General features: G+C 42.8%; 1 protein-coding gene across 1 annotated transcript in view; it reads left to right on the forward strand.

Moving 5' to 3' along the window:
* Nucleotides 1–818: 818 nt before the first annotated feature.
* LOC133462825 (potassium voltage-gated channel subfamily H member 5-like) overlaps nt 819–19,600 on the forward strand; it is a 300,804-nt gene continuing 282,022 nt past the window's right edge. Inside the window, exon 1 of the mRNA XM_061744276.1 lies at nt 819–891. Within this exon, the coding sequence (XP_061600260.1) occupies nt 819–891 (73 nt within the window). The remainder of the gene's footprint in view (nt 892–19,600) is intronic.

Raw genomic sequence — 19,600 nt, forward strand, 5'->3', positions numbered from 1 at the left:
TTTTCTGAACTTATCAATATGACTCTGTCCTTCACAGGATAAGTAAAATGGATCACTGCAAAAACTCACAATCTTAACAAGAATATTTGTCTTATTTCTAGTTAAAATGTCTCATTTTAGTAAAAAAAAATCTCATTACACTTAAAACAAGACTCATCATTGGAAAAAACAACAATTCTCACCTGTTTCAAGTAGATTTTCACTTGAAATAAGTAGAAAAATCTGCAAGTGGAACACGATTTTTGTGCTTGTAATTAGAAGATAAATCTCGTCCCACTGGCAGATTTTCCTACTTATTTCAAGTGAAAATTTACTTGAAACAGGTGAAAATTGTCAAATAAGTTATTTTTCTGGTGATGACTCTAAATGTTGAAATAGCAGTAAAACCACATTCATTGATGAAATGACATAAGGGATGGAAAGGGGGGATGGCAGTTTTACAGGGGGGATGATTTGGACCGTTTTTATTTCAGGGGGGGATGATTTGAACCGTTTTTATTTCAGGGGGGATGCCATTCTCCCTCATCCCCCCTCATCCTCTCTCAACTCCAGTACTGGTTATTCCTCGGTGTTCTGCGCAGCATCAGCATCCTCCCGAGGACGGGACTCCCGGCAGCAGCAGCAGCAGCGCATGCGTCCTGGCTCTCCGGGCAGCGGCGGGTGGGAGCGCGTCTCCGCGGCTCAGTGCGCCCCGAGCTGCCCGAGCGCACGGTTACCATGCGCGTCCCCGCCGCTCGGACCGAGAGCCAGCACCCGTCCCAAGCTCCGAGCAGCCCAGCCCGCGCCTCCTCCGCTCCCCCCCCGCCAGCAGCAGCAGGATGCCCGGGGGAAAGAGAGGGCTGGTGGCTCCGCAGAACACCTTCCTGGAGAACATCGTCCGGCGCTCCAGCGGTAGGTCCGGGAGGAGGGAGGGAGGCTGGTCCGGGGTCCTGGGTCCGGGGTCCGGGGTCCGGGGGTCCGGGGGGTGGGGTGGACACCAAAACTAAAAGCCATCATTACAGGACTTTATTATACAGGCTCAGAAATACTTTTTTTTTTCTACTCTCTAACTTGTCTGCATATATATTAATGGTTAATGTTGGTAAAAACCCAAGGTATATATATATATATATATATATATATGTATATATATATATATATATATATATATATATATATATATATATATATATATATATATATATATATATATATATATATATATATATATATATATATATATATATATATATATATATATATATATATATGCATTTTTAATACATAATATATCATATATATTTTAACAAATCATATATTTATTTTATCTACATATATAGTTGGTAAAAACGTAATGCATACACACACACACACACACACACACACACATATATATATATATATATATATATATATATATATATATATATATATATACATATGTGTATACAGGACTGTCTCAGGAAATTGGAATATTGTGATAAAGTTCTTTATTTTCTGTAATGCAATTAAAAAAAACAAAAATGTCATACATTCTGGATTCATTACAAATCAACTGAAATATTGCAAGCCTTTTAATATTTTAATATTGCTGATTATGGCTTAAAGTTTAAGATTAAGATTCCCAGAATATTCAAATTTTTTGAGATAGGATATTTGAGTTTTCTTAAGCTGTAAACCATGATCATCAATAAATAATTGTAATAAAAGGCTTGCAATATTTCAGTTGATTTGTAATGAATCCAGAATGTATGACATTTTTGCATTACACAAAATAAAGGTGGTGCAATTAGGCTCTGGTGCATTTTTATTTCACTGCAACCGGAAGGTTGGGAGGATAACGTAGTTCCCACGCCTGCTCAGACCCGCGGGTACACGGCTGTGAAAGTTCACGGGATCATATGTTATAAATTGATGTCAACCAGTTCATGCGGTATGTTGAATACAAGGGACCCCCTGGTCGTAGTGGGGGGGTAAAGGGCCGATGCTTTAAGAAGAGGAAAGTAAGTGATGGACTGTTGTTTGTCACCATGATTGCAGTTTATTCCTCACTTCATGTGACTCCTCTGTGTAAACTGGAAAATAAAACTTCTCACCCATAAAGGTGTGAAATCATTACAGGAAACAGAAATAAGACTGTAGCCGAGGAAACGTCGAGTTATTGGCATGGGATTCAAAGTTTATTTTAATCTAAATGATGATCAATGATCAAGTTTATGAGTGATCAATAAATTAACAAGGCTTTACTTATACCACCTAAAACTGAATACAGAGCAGTGCCGTGGGGTAGATAATAAACAGCTCTGTTCTGTGTGACTCAGCATCATTGCTGCTTTATGAGGCAATTAATTCATTAATAATTTGATCATATTATCTCACTTTCCTCCTCCAATCATCGCTGTGAACTTGACTTGGACTTGCTGGAGACTTTTCTGGAGCTCCAAGGAGCTGACAGTGAAAAAAACAATGTTGCATAAGTGGCTGAACTTAACCAGTGATGCTGCAGAGGCTCCAGCAGGGGCGGAAACGCTGGGGGGTGAAACCAGGGGGGCCCTGGAGCACTGATGGAGGTGCTGGAGGTCATTCCTGCCAGGAACAACAGCCTCACAGATGGAGATGATGGTGCTGGGTGGAGATCATGGGGCTGGGTGGAGGTGACGGTGCTGGGTGGAAGTGATGGTGCTGGGTGGAGGTGATGGTGTTGGTTGGAGGGGATGGTGCTGGGTGGAGGTGATAGTCCTGGGTGGAGGTGATGGTGCTGGGTGGAGGTGATGGTGCTGGGTGGAGATGTTGGTGCTGGGTGGAGATGGTGGTGGGTGGAGATGATAGTCCTGGGTGGAGGTGATGGTGCTGGGTGGAGTTGATGGTGCTGGGTGGAGATCATGGTGCTGGGTGCAGGTGATGGTGCTGGGTGGAGGTGATGGTGCTGGGTGGAGGTGATGGTGCTGAGTGGAGGTGATGGTGCTGGGTGGAGGTGATGGTGCTGGGTGGAGGTGATGGTGCTGAGTGGTGGTGATGGTGCTGAGTGGTGGTGATGGTGCTGGGTGGAGGTGATGGTGCTGGGTGGAGGTGATGGTGCTGAGTGGTGGTGATGGTGCTGGGTGGAGGTGATGGTGCTGGGTGGAGGTGATGGTGCTGAGTGGAGGTGATGGTGCTGGGTGGAGGTGATGGTGCTGGGTGGAGATCATGGTGTTGGGTGGAGGTGATGGTGCTGGGTGGAGGTGATGGTGCTGGGTGGAGGTGATGGTGCTGAGTGGTGGTGATGGTGCTGGGTGGAGGTGATGGTGCTGGGTGGAGGTGATGGTGCTGGGTGGAGGTGATGGTGCTGAGTGGTGGTGATGGTGCTGGGTGGAGGTGATGGTGCTGGGTGGAGATCATGGTGTTGGGTGGAGGTGATGGTGCTGAGTGGTGGTGATGGTGCTGGGTGGAGGTGATGGTGCTGGGTGGAGGTGATGGTGCTGGGTGGAGGTGATGGTGCTGGGTGGAGGTGATGGTGCTGGGTGGAGGTGATGGTGCTGGGTGGAGGTGATGGTGCTGGGTGGTGGTGGTGATGGTGCTGGGTGGAGGTGATGGTCCTGGGTGGAGGTGATGGGGCTGGGTGGAGGTGATGGTGCTGGGTGGAGGTGATGGTCCTGGGTGGAGGTGATGGTGCTGAGTGGAGGTGATGGTCCTGGGTGGAGGTGATGGTGCTGGGTGGAGGTGATGGTCCTGGGTGGAGGTGATGGTGCTGGGTGGAGGTGATGGTGCTGGGTGGAGGTGATGGTGCTGGGTGGTGGTGACATCCACTGCCAATCCAGGAAGCGAGAACACACGGAGGCACACGTCAATCAATGGAAATCTGCAACAAAAACCACAAACGAAACACGAAACCGACACGGAGCCAACCAAAACACGAGCAGCAATCGACCCAAATCTCGAGATCCGATCACAGTCTGAGCTAAGCTACCGCGATTAACTAACACCAAAAACTACAGAGCAAGCATGCAGGTGAACAAGCCAGTGTGTATGTCTATGTGTGTGTGTGTGTGTATGTATATGACTATGTATGTGTGTGTGTGTGTGTGTGTGTGTGTGTGTGTGTGTGTGTGTGTGTGTGTGTGTGTGTGTGTGTGTGTGTGTGTGTGTATACATGCGTGTATGTACATGTCTGTGTGGCTATGTGTGTGTGTGTATATGTATATGACTGAGTGGCTGTGTGTGTGTGTGTGTGTGTGTGTGTGTGTGTGTGTGTGTGTGTGTGTGTGTGTGTGTTTGTATGTGTGGCTAAGTGTGTGTGTATGTATGTGTGTGGCTTAGTGTGTGTATGTGTGCATGTACAGTATGAATATATATATGTGTATGTGCGTGAGTGTGTGTGTGTGTGTGTATATGTCTATGTGGCTATGTGCATGTATGTGTGTGTGTGTGTGTGTGTGTGTGTGTGTGTGTGTGTGTGTGTGTGTGTGTGTGTGTGTGTGTGTGTGTGTGTGTGTGTGTGTGTGTGTAATAATCCTATCAAATTTTGTATTTTTTTAAATTGATACTTGGATTTATGTATCGATAATCATTCCTACACATATCGATAAAATATCGATATATGGATATTTTTAACCCACCCCCAGTTCCCTCCAGCAGCGGTCGGTGCCTGGCTTCACGCAGCCTTGATGGAAGAATTTGGGGTCAGCTTAGCAAAAGCTGGCAATGAAAAGCAAAATCAGAAAAGGTCAAAATTGTTTTTCTTGTGCAGCATCAAAGGTTCAGGGTTAACGTTTCGGTGAGCGGTTTCCTGTTCTCGCCAGCAAACCCTATCCAGTCAGTGTTTGTTAGGAGGGCCGGAGGTCAGACGAGGCTGATATTGGTCTGGGTTTTCTTCATTAGACGCGTGGCTCCGACACCCGAGAAGACACCTGCGGGCCCATGTGAGCTTCTCACGTACAAGCGCTTTGCTGAGGGTTAGGCTTGTTAGGATTTTATGAAATTGTTTAAAGGTTTGAAGGGTTTTTCTATAAGATTCTACACTGGTAGTTACTCTCAACGCAGGAACCCATCCTGGTTTGTAGACCTAGACTGTTTTTGCTGAGTTCTTCTTTAGGTGAAGACAATGAAGAGAAACAGATGTTTTAAAACTGATAGGTTCCATCATGTTTTTCTCAAAGTTTTAGTTATCGTAGGTATTTGCTGAGTAAGCATCTCAAGTAAGAAACAATCAGCAGAATATATATGGCTGAAAGTGTGACATGTTTAGGTTTCTTTAACCACACTTTTCACAGATACGGTTCAACATCCGCACCTATAACGTAAAGAATACCTCCCTTTTTAGTATAAATAGGGCTGGATCGATTACGACAGTGTGCATTTCTCTCCTACCTCTGTGGTTTGAGAAAAGTGAACCTCCGGCTGGAAAACATTGTGCATGATATAATACATGCTTTTCTTAACATTTGATTCTGTTCACTGGTTTTCTTATGGTGCACCAGACAAAACGAACACGAGGATCTTTCAGGCTGATGCTTTTCAGCATCTGCTGCTTTACAAAGCTGTGTGTTATTGAACAGAGTCGTTGGAGACATTGACGTTTAAAGAAGCAGTTTTTATTTCCTACTACTTGTGGGAAACAGAATGGAAAGCTTGTTAGAATTGGCTCGCTTGAGTGAAAGAAAAGTGGATAAGAAGGAGGACTGACTTAGTGTAGGTCTCTCGTCTCAAGCTTGTCTGCTGATGAGTGTAAAAAGTTATCTCATGCAGGGTAACAATCCATTTGGTCCTCTGGAAATGTCGTATATTTCTTAGGCAGTTTTCCTTTGAGGATAAACCCATGTATGAGCCGCACTCATGAAAGACAACGGTACCTTTTAACTAACACTAAAAGACGTGAGCACATTACTCCGGTCCTCTATTCACTCCATTGGCTTCCTGTCAATTTTAGAATTGATTTTAAACTTGTAATGTTTGTTTTTCCATTATCTCTCCACCATCGCCTAACGCTTGCTCAGGAGGGGGAACTGCGCTGAAGTGTAGTTTTAATACAATATATTGGGTTGTTTTAGGCTCTTTTTGTACATATTGAATTTGTTCTTTTGTTGCAAAAACTGGATTGCAACAGAAATATAAGGAACTTGATCAAATTGGAGTAGAACAAGGGCAGTACGGTGGGTTAGTAGTACACACTGATGCCTCACAGCAAGAAGGTTCCTGGTTCAACCCCTACTTTCTTTGTAAAGTGCTTTAAGGTTTCTTTCGTTGTGAAATGGCACCATGTTGATAATGACTTGAATCTGAGTGCCATGGCTGACAACTGGTGATTACGTGACAACACATGACAGTAAAGTGTATTTACAACTGACAGGCTCAGAATTCTGTTTTGTGTCCATCCATCCATTTGTTGTACCACAGATGAGATGCTGTTTCAGTTATCAAGAGAGTTATTAATAATTGTCCTTTGACAGTTATTAATAATTAATAAAGTAGATTATTTATCAAATTAAATTATCAAAATGACTTAATCAAAACAGGGCACCACCTGATGTAATCAGGAAAATGATAACTACAGCAAAATCAGTCTCAAGATGAATTATTCTACAGAATAATACGGTGGTTGAAGGAAGGAATCCAAACGCAGGCCCCGGCAACCAACATTAGCGGCAAACGTGTAAAATAAACAAGGACGACTTTTTTCAATCAGAATTTACTTACACAAGTGTCAAGCAGATGGTAAAGCAACACTTTGGATAAATTCTGATGGCTCACTACATTAACAGGGACAATAAATCATATAATGCAAATCTGCCGATCACGTGTGTGTGTGTGTGTGTGTGTGTGTGTGTGTGTGTGTGTGTGTGTGTGTGTGTGTGTGTGTGTGTGTGTGTGGGTGTGTGTGTGTGTGTGTGTGTGTGTGTGTGTGTGTGTGTGTGTGTGTGGGTGTGTGTGTGTGTGTGTGTGTGTGTGGGTGTGTGTCGGTAGCTCAGAATGGCTCGGGGGTTTATGACCGAGATAAGAGTCTGTATCTGTGTGTGGGGATTAATAGGAGAGGATGAGAGAAATAGAGAAAAGAAAAGTAAAATAACAGACACTCTTAAATAATTTCTCACTACCAGAACTCAAGACCTTCTGATCTTTCCCAAACAGAAATGCACCACTGTGAAACTAAACTTCACACGTGCGCTCTGGTCATTCAACCGGGAAATGAGGAAAGGCTTTGTTTTTTCTGTTGTAGAGGAACATGTCATCACCAGTACTAGTATAGTACCAGTAGTACCAGTTATAGTACCAGTATAGTACCAGTAGAACATGTCATCACCAGTACCAGTATAGTACCAGTAGAACAACATGAATCTGTGACTGAAGAAGAGTGATTTGTCTGGCCGGTCAGCGTTCCTTGATGAACAAAGGGTGGTCACGCTCAGCAGGGGACCCTGATAAAGCGGCTCTCACTCCCTCCTGTTATCCGTGCTGTGGATGAGGGGACAGCAGCTGGATGAGGGGACAGCAGCTGGATGAGGGGACAGCAGCTGGATGAGGGGACAGCAGCTGGATGAGGGGACAGCAGCTGGATGAGGGGACAGCAGCTGGATGAGGGGACAGCAGCTGGATGAGGGGAGAGCAGCTGGATGAGGGGACAGCAGCTGGATGAGGGGACAGCAGCTGGATGAGGGGACAGCAGCTGGATGAGGGGACAGCAGCTGGATGAGGGGACAGCAGCTGGATGAGGGGACAGCAGCTGGATGAGGGGACAACAGCTGGATGAGGGGACAGCAGCTGGATGAGGGGACAGCAGCTGGATGAGGGGACAGCAGCTGGATGAGGGGACAGCAGCTGGATGAGGGGACAGCAGGTTGGCTTCTTTCAGCTTCGGGTCGGTCCGAAGGCGTTCACGTCGAGGCAATACAATTCAATTCAATTCAATTCAATTCAATGTTATTTATATAGCGTCTAATACAACAGATGTTGTCTCTAGACACTTTCCAGAGACCCACAACATGAACATAAAACCCTTAGCAATTATTACATAAACAATGGCAGGTAAAAACTCCCCTAGTGGGAGAAAAGCCTTAAGCCAAAAAGTGGCAAGAAAAACTCCCCTTTAGGAGGGAAGAAACCTGGACCAGGACCTGGATCATAAGGGGGGACCCTCCTGCCGAAGGCCAGATTTGGGGGTCGGGGACGTCAGCAGCACACAGCAGTCATGTGGAAGCAGCAGCAGGATGACCAGGGAGAGGGGGGGCGCAGGCCAGCACGCAGCTCCCGAAGCTCCGGCCTGCAAACATGCACAAAAGATACTTGAATACAGGGTCCCTGGTTCGGCTGTCTGGTGCTCGGAACCTCGTGGGTCACTCGTGCAGCGCTGCAAAACGGACGCTCCTTCGGGTCACGATCCTGGAGGAGGGCCGCCCTTGGCCTGTAGGGGAGAGGAAAAGCGGAGAAGAGAGAAGAGCGAGATAGAGGGGGGCCTTGTTCTTTTATAGCGGGGCCCATGAAGTCGATGCGGTCCCTTCTAGTAGTTTGGGGTCGTGTCCAATCAGAGCGTGGTCCCTTATCACTGAAGGGGCCACATATGCAAATCCTGTAAAGCTTTGTCCATGGGGGTTTTGAAGTCTTCTTAGTTCCTTTGTTCTTCAAGCCATGTGCTTCAAGTCGTAAAACTTTAGTCCTGGTCTCAGTCGAAGGCCGAAAACCCGGCCTTCAACCGGTCAAAGCCTGCCTGTTCCCCGTCACACATTTCATATAAATTCATAATTACTGTATTTTCCGCACTATAAGGCGCACCTAAAAGCCTTTAATTTTCTCAAAAACCGGCAGTGCGCCTTATATATGATTACGGTAATTTCTGTTACTGTAGTCAGGGGCATTGTGGGTAATGTAGTTGGTGTCACCGAAGTAACGGTGCTAAAAACGTCAGGAATCGTCACAGACGTTCAAGACAACAGCAACGACGCTGACTCGTATAATGGCGACTTTGACGAGACAGAGCAAAGCTGGTTTTTATTTTGTTAATAAAGTTTGACATACGGTACTTTTCTTCTTGTTTTTTTTTTTTGCATTTGCTGTAGCATTTTGTAGCATTTCCTGTAGCGCAGCTCCATCAGGTAGATACGTAACTCAACCCCAGCCACTATAGTACGGTATTTTACCATATATTTAGCGCCTTATAAGGCAGTGCGCTTTATATATGGAAAACGTTTTAAAATGCGTAATTCATTGAAGGTGCGCCTTATAATGCGGTGCACCTTATAGTGTGGAAAATACAGTACCCCATGAGTCCATAATCACACCGTGAGTTCCTAATCACACATTAATTCATAATCACATTGGCGGTGGCCCAACACATTTTTTATACCCGCTTAATCCTGTCCAGGGTCATGGGGCTCCACTGGAGCCTCTCCCACCTCATCATAGGCGAGTGTAGGGGTACACCCTGGGCGGGTCACCAGTCCCTCGTAGGGCCACAGTCAACCCAACATACATGCTGTGGGACTGTGGCAGGAACCTGGAGAACATGCATAGTCTACACAGAAAGACTTCCGCCAGGTCCGGGAGTCGACCCAGGAACCTACTTGCTGTGAAGTAGGGGTGTAACAATATATCGTGCCACGAAATTTTGCGATACAAAAACGTCACGATACGTGTCGTGGAGGTGACAAACTGTATCGTGATATTGGGTTATTAATATGAATATATTGTGTTTACTAGTAACATCCTATTGGTGCAGCGGGATCACGTGACGACCTCAACCCGCGGACCAAAATCTGACTACGCTCAGAAGAAACTAGTACCGTTTTGCGGTCCCGATCACGGGACTCTTGCAGGGTTTTACCGAACTTTAACTTATAAGGTGAGCAGGAATCAATCTTTTTTATGATGTAAAGATTGTGTCGTCCCCAAAGGTGTGAGGATGAAATGATAACGGGGTTCACCTAAGATCATTCAGATACAGTGTTACCCGAGGTGCAAGCTTTAGTCGGCAGACAGGAATATTTTCATCCTTTTGCACAAAGAAGTGCCCTAGTTAATCTTAAACTGTGCCTTTTCTTTTTAAGGTTGAAATAGTTTCCAAAACTGTAATGTCCACTCTTCCCAGGGCAGCCTAATCTGCTTCTCTCTCCTGTATATGATGAGATTTTCAACTGAGACTCTTTCCTCGAAGCTCATCTCACACAAATATGCTGAACAAGTGCAGCCTATTTAAAATGTGTTATGTAGTGGCGGCACATCGTTTTCCTGAAATTGCATTGGAGTGCTAGAAAAACAATGCCGGTAGGAAGTGAATGAAATGATTTTCATATGTGTGCTGCAGCTATGGAAATGCCCAGAGATGCTCAAGAGGGGAAACAGCCAACAATGCAAATGTCTGCGACATTATGGAGACATTTCAGCCAGATTCCTGCACATATCCATCCCACCTTGCACACAGTGCAAAGTCAATAGCAATCGTGTATAAGTCCAGAAATATATTAAATCATAAAGCACTACATTTAATTTATTGTTCACTAATACTACCTTATATATATTATTGTGTGGGAGTTTGGGGCTCCACGTATAAGACAACAGTAATTGCTATAGTCCTCTTACAAAAACCAGCCATACGTTTTATTAATAGGGTGGGATACTATGAACATACAAATCCATTGTTTATAAAATCCCATGTTATGAAATTTTATGATTTGGTTTATTATAAAATAATGTAAATAATGTATAAAGCTAGATTAAAGTTACTCCCTGTCTGTGTACAACGGTTTTTCTCAATACATGAGTCAAAATATAATTTTGTAGCAGGGCGAGTGCTACGAGGGCTCGACCGACAGGATAGAGAGGACGGAGTTTAGTGCAGAACCCTTTATTTGTCAAACACCGCCACACCTGCACAAGCACCTTCTCCCAGTATCAGCAGCAGCTTCTCCCCCCTTGCTGCTGTCCAGCCCTCCTTATAAGGCTGGCAGGGTGGAGAGGTTGATGGGACACACCTGTGGCCCATCACCTGAGTGGCTGCAGCTCCTTTTGTTGTACAAAAAGCTAGAAAAGAGACTTAAAGGAGACGTTTATCTGTTGTGGGAGTTAAACTATGGAATGACGCTAACCTAGATTTACGAACGTGCAGCTCATTTTCAGTTTACAAAAAAAAGATTGCTGTTCTCTGATGAAAAATTACCACACAACAGCGGTCCAACAGTATAGGTTATATGAAAACCTTACACTTAAGCTACATAACGTACGCGGTAGGCCTATTTTGAACATGAACTGAAACACTTGCATTTGCAGAAATATGTTCTCCTAATATTGTTTTTAAATGTGCCAAATAAAAATAGATAAACCAAATTATTATTTTTTTTAATTCTTTCTCGATATCAGTTTAACAGAAAACATGGGAGCTCCTCAGCGGGGGAGATGCTGCTGTCCACCATCCCATCAGCAATGTCACATCTTGTTTCATCTTCTGTAAAATATGAGGATATGCTGCTCTGGATTCTTTTCATTGTTTAATTCATTTGACTGACTGTATCTTTTATTTTGGCGGGCCGGAAGTCGGACTTTTGGAATGCAAGAAAATCCGGTTGGTTTTCAAAATAAAACTGCTTTCAGTGGACGCGACTCGCTCCCGGTATCAAAATCACAGCAGAATGAACACGGACTCTGTGTATTTTGGTTGTTATTACTTTTTAATAATTACGATGTAATGGTGAAAATACTTTGAGTGGGGGGGATAAATTTTGTCCCCGCCGAGGATAAAAATAATTCAGCAGAGGGTAGGACGTGTAAACCAGAGGGGGGGAAATCCCTACCATCCCCACCGGCCAGTGGTGGACAGTAACGGAGTAAATTTACTTGAGTACTGTACTTAAGTACATATCCAGAGGATTTGTACTTTACTTGAGTATTAGATTTCTTTGGTACTTATTACTCTTACTTGAATACATTTCCAAGACAAATATTTTTACTTTTACTCGAATAAATTTCTAGGAAGGCTGAAAAGTACTCGTTACTTTCAGGTCTGCTCTTTTTTCTTCTTCCCTAAAATCCTATTGGACACAAGCTGTTTTTGTCAAAGGAGGAGACCTATCACAGTGCACGCTCTCCACTGGGATGTACGTAAAACGGAAATACGTCAAGCCTCCTCAGAACCATACCGCCAAAGTAGCCTGCGTTTGTCAAGACAGAGACGCAACAAGTCAAGACAGAGCCGCAACAAGTCAAGACAGAGCTGCAACAAGTCAAGACAGAGCCGCAACAAGTCAAGACAGAGCTGCAACAAGTCAAGACAGAGCTGCAACAAGTCAAGACATAGCTGCAACAAGTCAAGACAGAGCTGCAACAAGTCAAGACAGAGCCGCAACAAGTCAAGACAGAGCCGCAACAAGTCAAGACAGAGCCGCAACAAGTCAAGACATAGCTGCAACAAGTCAAGACAGAGCCGCAACAAGTCAAGACAGAGCTGCAACAAGTCAAGACAGAGCTGCAACAAGTCAAGACAGAGCTGCAACAAGTCAAGACAGAGCCGCAACAAGTCAAGACAGAGCTGCAACAAGTCAAGACAGAGCCGCAACAAGTCAAGACAGAGCTGCAACAAGTCAAGACAGAGCTGCAACAAGTCAAGACAGAGCTGCAACAAGTCAAGACAGAGCCGCAACAATGGCTACGCCTGCGTCAGGAGAAGAAAGACAATCCTCTGAGTCGTCTGAGTCTGATAATGAGGACTCGGAGCAGGGACTTTCACAAAATCCTTGGCCGTATCTTAACTCAATGTTTGAGTTCGACCGAGTAAAAAACGAGGGCACAGACAAACCACAGACATTTACAACTTAAACTTTACAACTTAAATTAATTTAGAAAAAATATAGTAGTTTACTGATGTGGAAAATAAGAAATTTACTTTTACTCTTACTTTTACTTAAAGTAAATTTAAAAGCATTTACTTTTGGATACTTAAGTACCTTTAAAAGCAAGTACTTTTCTACTCTTACTCGAGTAATATTTTGACTGAGCTACTTTAACTTGTAACGGAGTACTGGGGTCGAGTACTCTGTCCACCTCTGCCACTGGCAAATTGCACCCTGTATATATATAAAAAAAAATGTCTTTACTATTATATATGTAAACCTTATTGGTCCTACTTTACCGGTTTCGTTTTGCTTTGTTTGTTTGTTAGTAGTTTGTTAGTTTGTATGTAGGACAGGCATTAATATAAGCACTTTGCTTCTGCCTGTGCCTTTTCACTCACTATTTTTCGATAATGTTTGTGTTTAATGTTTGTAGTGTGATGTGACTGAATAAAGAATTTCAATCAATCAATCAAACCTTCCATTCATCCATTAATTCATCTGTTCAGGGCCACCAAGACCTGCTGAAGCCAGTCCTGGCTTTGTCTGGGCAGGGGTTCAGCCTGGGCAGGTGGCCGGCCCACCGCAGGGCCACACATAAATCACGTCACCATCACCCAGATTGGAACAAAACCCAAATATGCAAATGATTCTAATTAAAAAAAAACTGCCAAATATCGCAAAAAACCTTTGTACACCCTCATAAGGTGGTTATCAGGTGTTTGGATAATCCAGTTTATTGCATAAATGTTTTTTTGTGCATTTCCACGTCTGGCAGCGCTGGGTGTGACGTAGCCACTCAGTCTAAACTCATCAACATCCAGCTGTTTCCAGCTGTTTGTGGCCTCATTTCTTTTTCTTTTGCAAAAAATGTGACAATAGAGCAGGGGTCGGCAACCCGCGGCTCCAGAGCCGCATGCGGCTCTTTAGCGCCGCCCTAGTGGCTCCTGGAGCTTTTTCAAAAATGTTTGACCTTCTTTTTTCCTTTTTTTCTTCTTCTTTTTTCTTTTTTCTATCTTTCTTCTTTTTTTCCTTTTTAATCTCGACATTTCCACTTTTTTTCTCGACATTTTGACTATTTTCTTGAGATTATACTTCAACATTAATCTCAACATTTCGACTTTTTTCTCAACATTTAGACTTTTTTCTCGACATTTCGCCTTTCGCCATTTGCCTTCATTATGAGGCTTATACAAGACTTTTCATTTTTTGCGGCTCCAGACATATTTGTTTTTTGTGTTTTTGGTCCAATATGGCTCTTTCAACATTTTGGGTTGCAGCCCCTGCAATAGACAAACAACCACACATGCTCAGACGCTCTCCTACGTGCAAGTTAGAACCACCAGTTTACTTGTTGGAGAAAACCCGTGCAACCTTGGGGAGAACCAGACTAGAAACCTCTCTGATGTGAGCAGAGGTGTGTAGTAACAAGTTACATTTACTCCGTTACATTTACTTGAGTAAGTTTTAGGAAATGTTGTACTTTTAGTAGTAGTTTTGAATCACTATACTTTTTACTTTTACTTGAGTAGATTTGTGAAGAAGAAACTGTTCCTCTTACTCCGCTACATTAGGCTACGTTGAGCTGTTACTTTTCTTTTATCCCTTTTATCTGCGTACGCGTCAATCTCATGACATCACAGTGATTCTTTGGGAAAAATGTTTGTTTTTGCATGTTTTGTCACATTTACACAGACTCAAACACACACAGAGTTTCTATGAGTTCATGTTTGTTCTAGTTCTGTCTGGTTAAAAAAGAAAAGTACAAAGGCTTGAAATTTTGTGTTACTACTGTGTTAATTTATTTTTTTTATTCTGTTATCATTATATTTATTTTATTATGTATTAAAGTACTTGAATTTGCTTTAAGATTATTTTAATTTAAGCTATTTTTTATTAATTTTAATTTATTGTATTATTTTATTGATTTAATTTACCTGAAGATGATTATTTTGTACTTTTTTCTGTTTGAATGGTTGTGTTAAAAAAATAAATCAGACGTTACTCAACAGTTACTCAGTACTTGAGTAGTTTTTTCACCAAGTACTTTTTTACTTTTACTCAAGTAATTATTTGGATGACTACTTTTTACTTCTACTTGAGTCATATTATTCTTAAGTAACAGTACTTTTACTTGAGTATAATTTTTGGCTCCTCTACCAGCTCTGATGTGAGGCAACAGCACGCACCACCAACCACCGTGCTTCGTGGTCTGGGGATGGTCATCAAAGTAATGAATGTATGGTTGTATCAAATAACCATTGAATTAGAGAGTGTGCGCGCTCTAAGAATTGAAAATGATTCAAGTGGATGTGTCCTGTTCAAAAAGTATTTTATGGGGTAAAGCTATGCAAGAGAATAATCTAAACCTTTAGTAGAATCTTTGATCCATCTCTGCTTTCTTCATTGTCTTTTTTCTTTGCCTAAACATAAAAAAAAACAACCAAACAGCCTGTTTAGCTTAACAAAAGCTAAACAGGATCCTCGCGTGTCCTTTGGTCGCTCAATGTTTGGCTGATGACAGCATTAGACGTCAGTCTAAGCTTTCCTCTGACTGAATGAATGTCTGCTGCTTAGTGTGACCATGAAGTAAAGTTGTAGTTTCATGGTGAAGGTTAAGAAGTGTAAAAGATATTTTTCACTTTTTAAACATGTAGCTGTGTGATCTGTTGTGACGTGGCTACATCACCACTATGTGTGACACATGTATTCAGTGTCTCGTCACATTCTTGCTATGTCATGACATTTACGTGTAGCATCTTGCTAGCTTCAGTCCTCCTTAAACAACAATTTAACCTTTTTCAGAAATGTTTTCAAGGCTTATAGGAAGGACCTCGATGACTTAAACCCAAGAAAAGGTTTCCATAGTCCTTTCATGTTTCCCATCGATATCAAATTAAAGTGTTTTTGTTAATACAAATTCAGTAATATCCATTTTCCTTCACTTATTTTTGCAGTAGTTTCAGCAGATAAACAAACTAAAGAATGTGCTTTAATGTAAGTATAGCGGCTCTTATTCACCAGTTTAAATTTGTTTTAAAATGTTTAGCTTACGGCGAAGGTTAAAAGAAAAAAATCAGTTCTTGTATAGGTAAAAAAAAAGAAAATTTTCCCCACTGGCGACTGCAGAGGAGCCGACTGGAGCTGGTAGAGTAGCCAAACATTATACTCAAGTAAAAGTACTGTTACTTCAGAATAATATGACTCAAGTAGAAGTAAAAAGTAGTCATCCAAATAATTACTTGAGTAAAAGTAAAAAAGTACTTGGTGAAAAAACTACTCAAGTACTGAGTAACTGTTGAGTAACGTCTGATTTATTTTTTTAACACAACCATTCAAACAGACAAATGTACAAAATAATAATCTTCAGGCAAATTAAATCAATAAAATAAGATAAATTAAAATTAATAAAAAATTGCTTGAATTAAAATAATCTTAAAGTAAATTCAAGTACTTTAATAAATAATAAAATAAATAAAATAATAACAGAATAAAAAAATAAATTAAGCACAAGTAGCACAAAATTTCCAGCCTTTGTACTTTTCTTTTTTAACCAGCAGAACTAGAACAAACATGAACTCATAGAAACTCTGTGTGTGTTTGAGTCTGTGTAAATGTGACAAAACATGCAAAAACAAACATTTTTCCCAAAGAATCACCCAGTGATGTCATGAGATTGACGCGTACGCGGATAAAAGGGATAAAAGAAAAGTAACAGCTCAACGTAGCCTAATGTAGCGGAGTAAGAGGAACAGTTTCTTCTTCACAAATCTACTCAAGTAAAAGTAAAAAGTATAGTGATTCAAAACTACTCCTAAAAGTACAACATTTCCCAAAACTTACTCAAGTAAATGTAACGGAGTAAATGTAACTCGTTACTACACACCTCTGACAAGCTGACTTGTTGCCCTTCACTGAATGCAAATTTATCAATTTACCATCAAATCTTTGTCAGCCTATTCCTGCGTAAAGAAAAAAAAGACATACAACGCAGCAGAGACCGGTTAACAGAACCACGATGTGCATGAAATATGCAGAATGCATCATGAGAATTATTTATGTCTCTGGTTGGAAAGGGGTGGACTATGGCAGTGCTGGAGATCTTCCCTCTGCTCTGCTGCAGCCGCGTGACTCCACGTCAAGCTGCTGAGCAGCTCCCGGAGGTTTAGCAAGGGAGGGTGGACTAAGAGGAAACTGGGTTTCCCTCATTGTTGCATGAGATTGTGATCATTTTTATGATGTACTTCTGCCTCCTCTCCACTTCATCCTCCCACCATGAGCTGTTCAGCTGCATGAACTCTTTTAGTTTAGTCATCTTTCACTGATGGATGGACGTCTTTCTGTTCAAACTCATGAATAAAACTAAATATCTGGAATTATTTTCTCTTCTACAAAATTAAAGTAAAGCAGATAAATGCAGTAACTGAAGAAATACATGGACGATACTTTATTTGGTACCTTTGTCTGCATGTTTCTAACTTGTTTAGTGTCGTAAGATCATACGTAGGCCGGCGTCGTGCTCCTGCCACTTGCTGCTGACGGCTGCTGTTCTTCCTACCGGACAACATTTTGCTGATGAGCAACAGCGAACCATTTATTTGTTTATTTCAAGCAGTAAAACATGGATCAGTAGGTTTCGTAGTAAAGCGGATGCTCTGTTGTCGAGTATCAGCACTTGTTGGGATGCAGAGATCTCGCTCTAGAAAGCTTTAATTCACACTGTCACAAGCTGTTGACTCATCACTTTCATTAATTTCTGCCTTGTCTTGCGTCTGCAGTGTGCAGTGTGTGTGTGTGTACATCGTCCAGAAACAGAGGAGGAAAGCAGCTGAATTTCAAACTCTTGAGCGACGAGCGAAATAAATGCCAAAGATGATACGAGGATGATTTTCAGCTCCTAAAAGTAGGACCATGTTGATGAGATTAGATTGGAGTCAAGCTGCTCTATGAACGGCCACATTCTGTTTCTTCAGTGACCGGTTGAGCTCCTGCTTCTGCTGCTTGAGTTGCTAGGTTGTTGATGAAGGATCCTGTTATTCTGGCCGGATCCTCTCCACCCCATCTGTCCCCGGTTGGCCAGAGGGGGCAGTAGAGCCCAGGACTGGTGCATGTTTTTGTGAGGGTAGCTCACATTAGCTACCCAAGGGAACACGGGGAGAACATGCAAACTCCACACAGAAAGATCCTTTCACCAACCCCACCCAGGGTATGGGGTATGGTGCTGAAGTCATGGAGGAACTTACACGAACTTCAGCGCCCACAGCGTCCCCGGTGGGAATCGAACCCACGACCTTCTTGCTGTGAGACGGCTGCACTTCCTGCTGCTCCACCGTGCCCCCCGTTTTTTGTCCTTCTTGATGCTCTGTTTTACCAGTTTGTCTAGTGTAGTGTATTCCTGTTGTGCTTTTGCTTTTGCAGCTCATGTACGGCTGATGTTTAGTTTGTCTTTAGCCTGTTTACGAGTCTGTATCTTCTGTAGAGTTTCTCCTGAGATCCACTCTTTGTGCTGTCTTGTCTTCCTTCCACATGTTTCTTCACATGTCTCGATCCATGCCTCCTTCATGTTCTGCCATCGCTGGTCCACTGTGTGGTGTTGTTCCTCCAGTAGGCTCAGCGGGTAGAATCGGTTTGAGAGGCTTAGTTGGAATGTCTCTCTGGTGTTGTGGTCCTGGAGGAGGCTGACCTTGTACCTTGGGCTGACTTTTATTGCTGTATTTGTGAATTTCTTAAGTTTTTGCCAGAGTGTTCCAGTTAGGAGGTGATGATCTGTAGCTGCCTCCACTCCTCTTTTCACCCTGACGTCTTGGAGGGATCTCCTGAATTTTTTGCTGATGCATATATGATCAATTTGGTTTTCGGTTTTATGGTCTGGGGAAACCCAGGTGGCTTTGTGCGCTCTTTTATGCGGGAACACGCTGCCTCCTATGAGGTTGTGGAAAGCGCAGAAGTCTGTGAATTGTTCTCCGTTATTGTTCATTTCCCCTAGGCCGTGTTTGCCCATTATTTGCTCTTTTCCTGTGTTGTCTTGGCCTATCTTGGCATTAAAGTCTCCTGTCAAGATGATGATGTCTTTTGTCCTCTGCTTATTGATGACTTGCTGTAGTATGTCGTAGAAGTTGTCTTTTACTTGTTGTTCTGCCTCATTTGTCGTGCATAGCCTTGGATGATGGTGACTTTCTTGGTTTTGGTGAAGAACCTTGCTGTAATTATGCGCTCATTCACTGCCTCCCACTCCATGAGGGACCTGGCTGCTTCTCTTGAGAGCATGATACCGACTCCCTCTGTGTGTGGGGCGTTGTCCTGGTCATGACCTGAGTATATTATTGTTTCGCCACTTGAGAGTTGTGTTTTGCCTGATTGAGTCCATCTTGTTTCGCTGAGCCCTATTAGGGATAGGTTATACTGCTTAATTTCTGCTGCAATTTGGGCTGCTTTACCTGCTTGGTACATTGTTCTAATGTTCCAGGCGCCAATCTTTGTGTTGTGTTTGGTTGTTAGAAGGGGAGTCAGCTGAACAACTTCCTTTCCACTTTCCAACATACTGTATATATTTTCTTTTCAGATATGAAAGCTGCCGTTTGTATAAGTATGCACCCCGATACTTCAATGATGCAGGCGTTGGCACTCAGCATCGATAACAAGTCAGTCAGACACAGCATCTGTGGGTTCAGAAACATTTCCGTTCCCGTCACCTTGGCCTGTTTCAGACAAGCTCTGACCAGGTGGCAGCGCCGATGGACTGTGTTCACGTACAACTTTTTCCAGCGCTTTAACCTGCACTTGTGGATAGCACAGCTTTGGGATTGGCTTCAGCATACCCATGTGACCCTGAA

Source organism: Cololabis saira, chromosome 16, assembly GCF_033807715.1.
Source record: "Cololabis saira isolate AMF1-May2022 chromosome 16, fColSai1.1, whole genome shotgun sequence".
Taxonomy (NCBI): domain Eukaryota; kingdom Metazoa; phylum Chordata; class Actinopteri; order Beloniformes; family Belonidae; genus Cololabis; species Cololabis saira.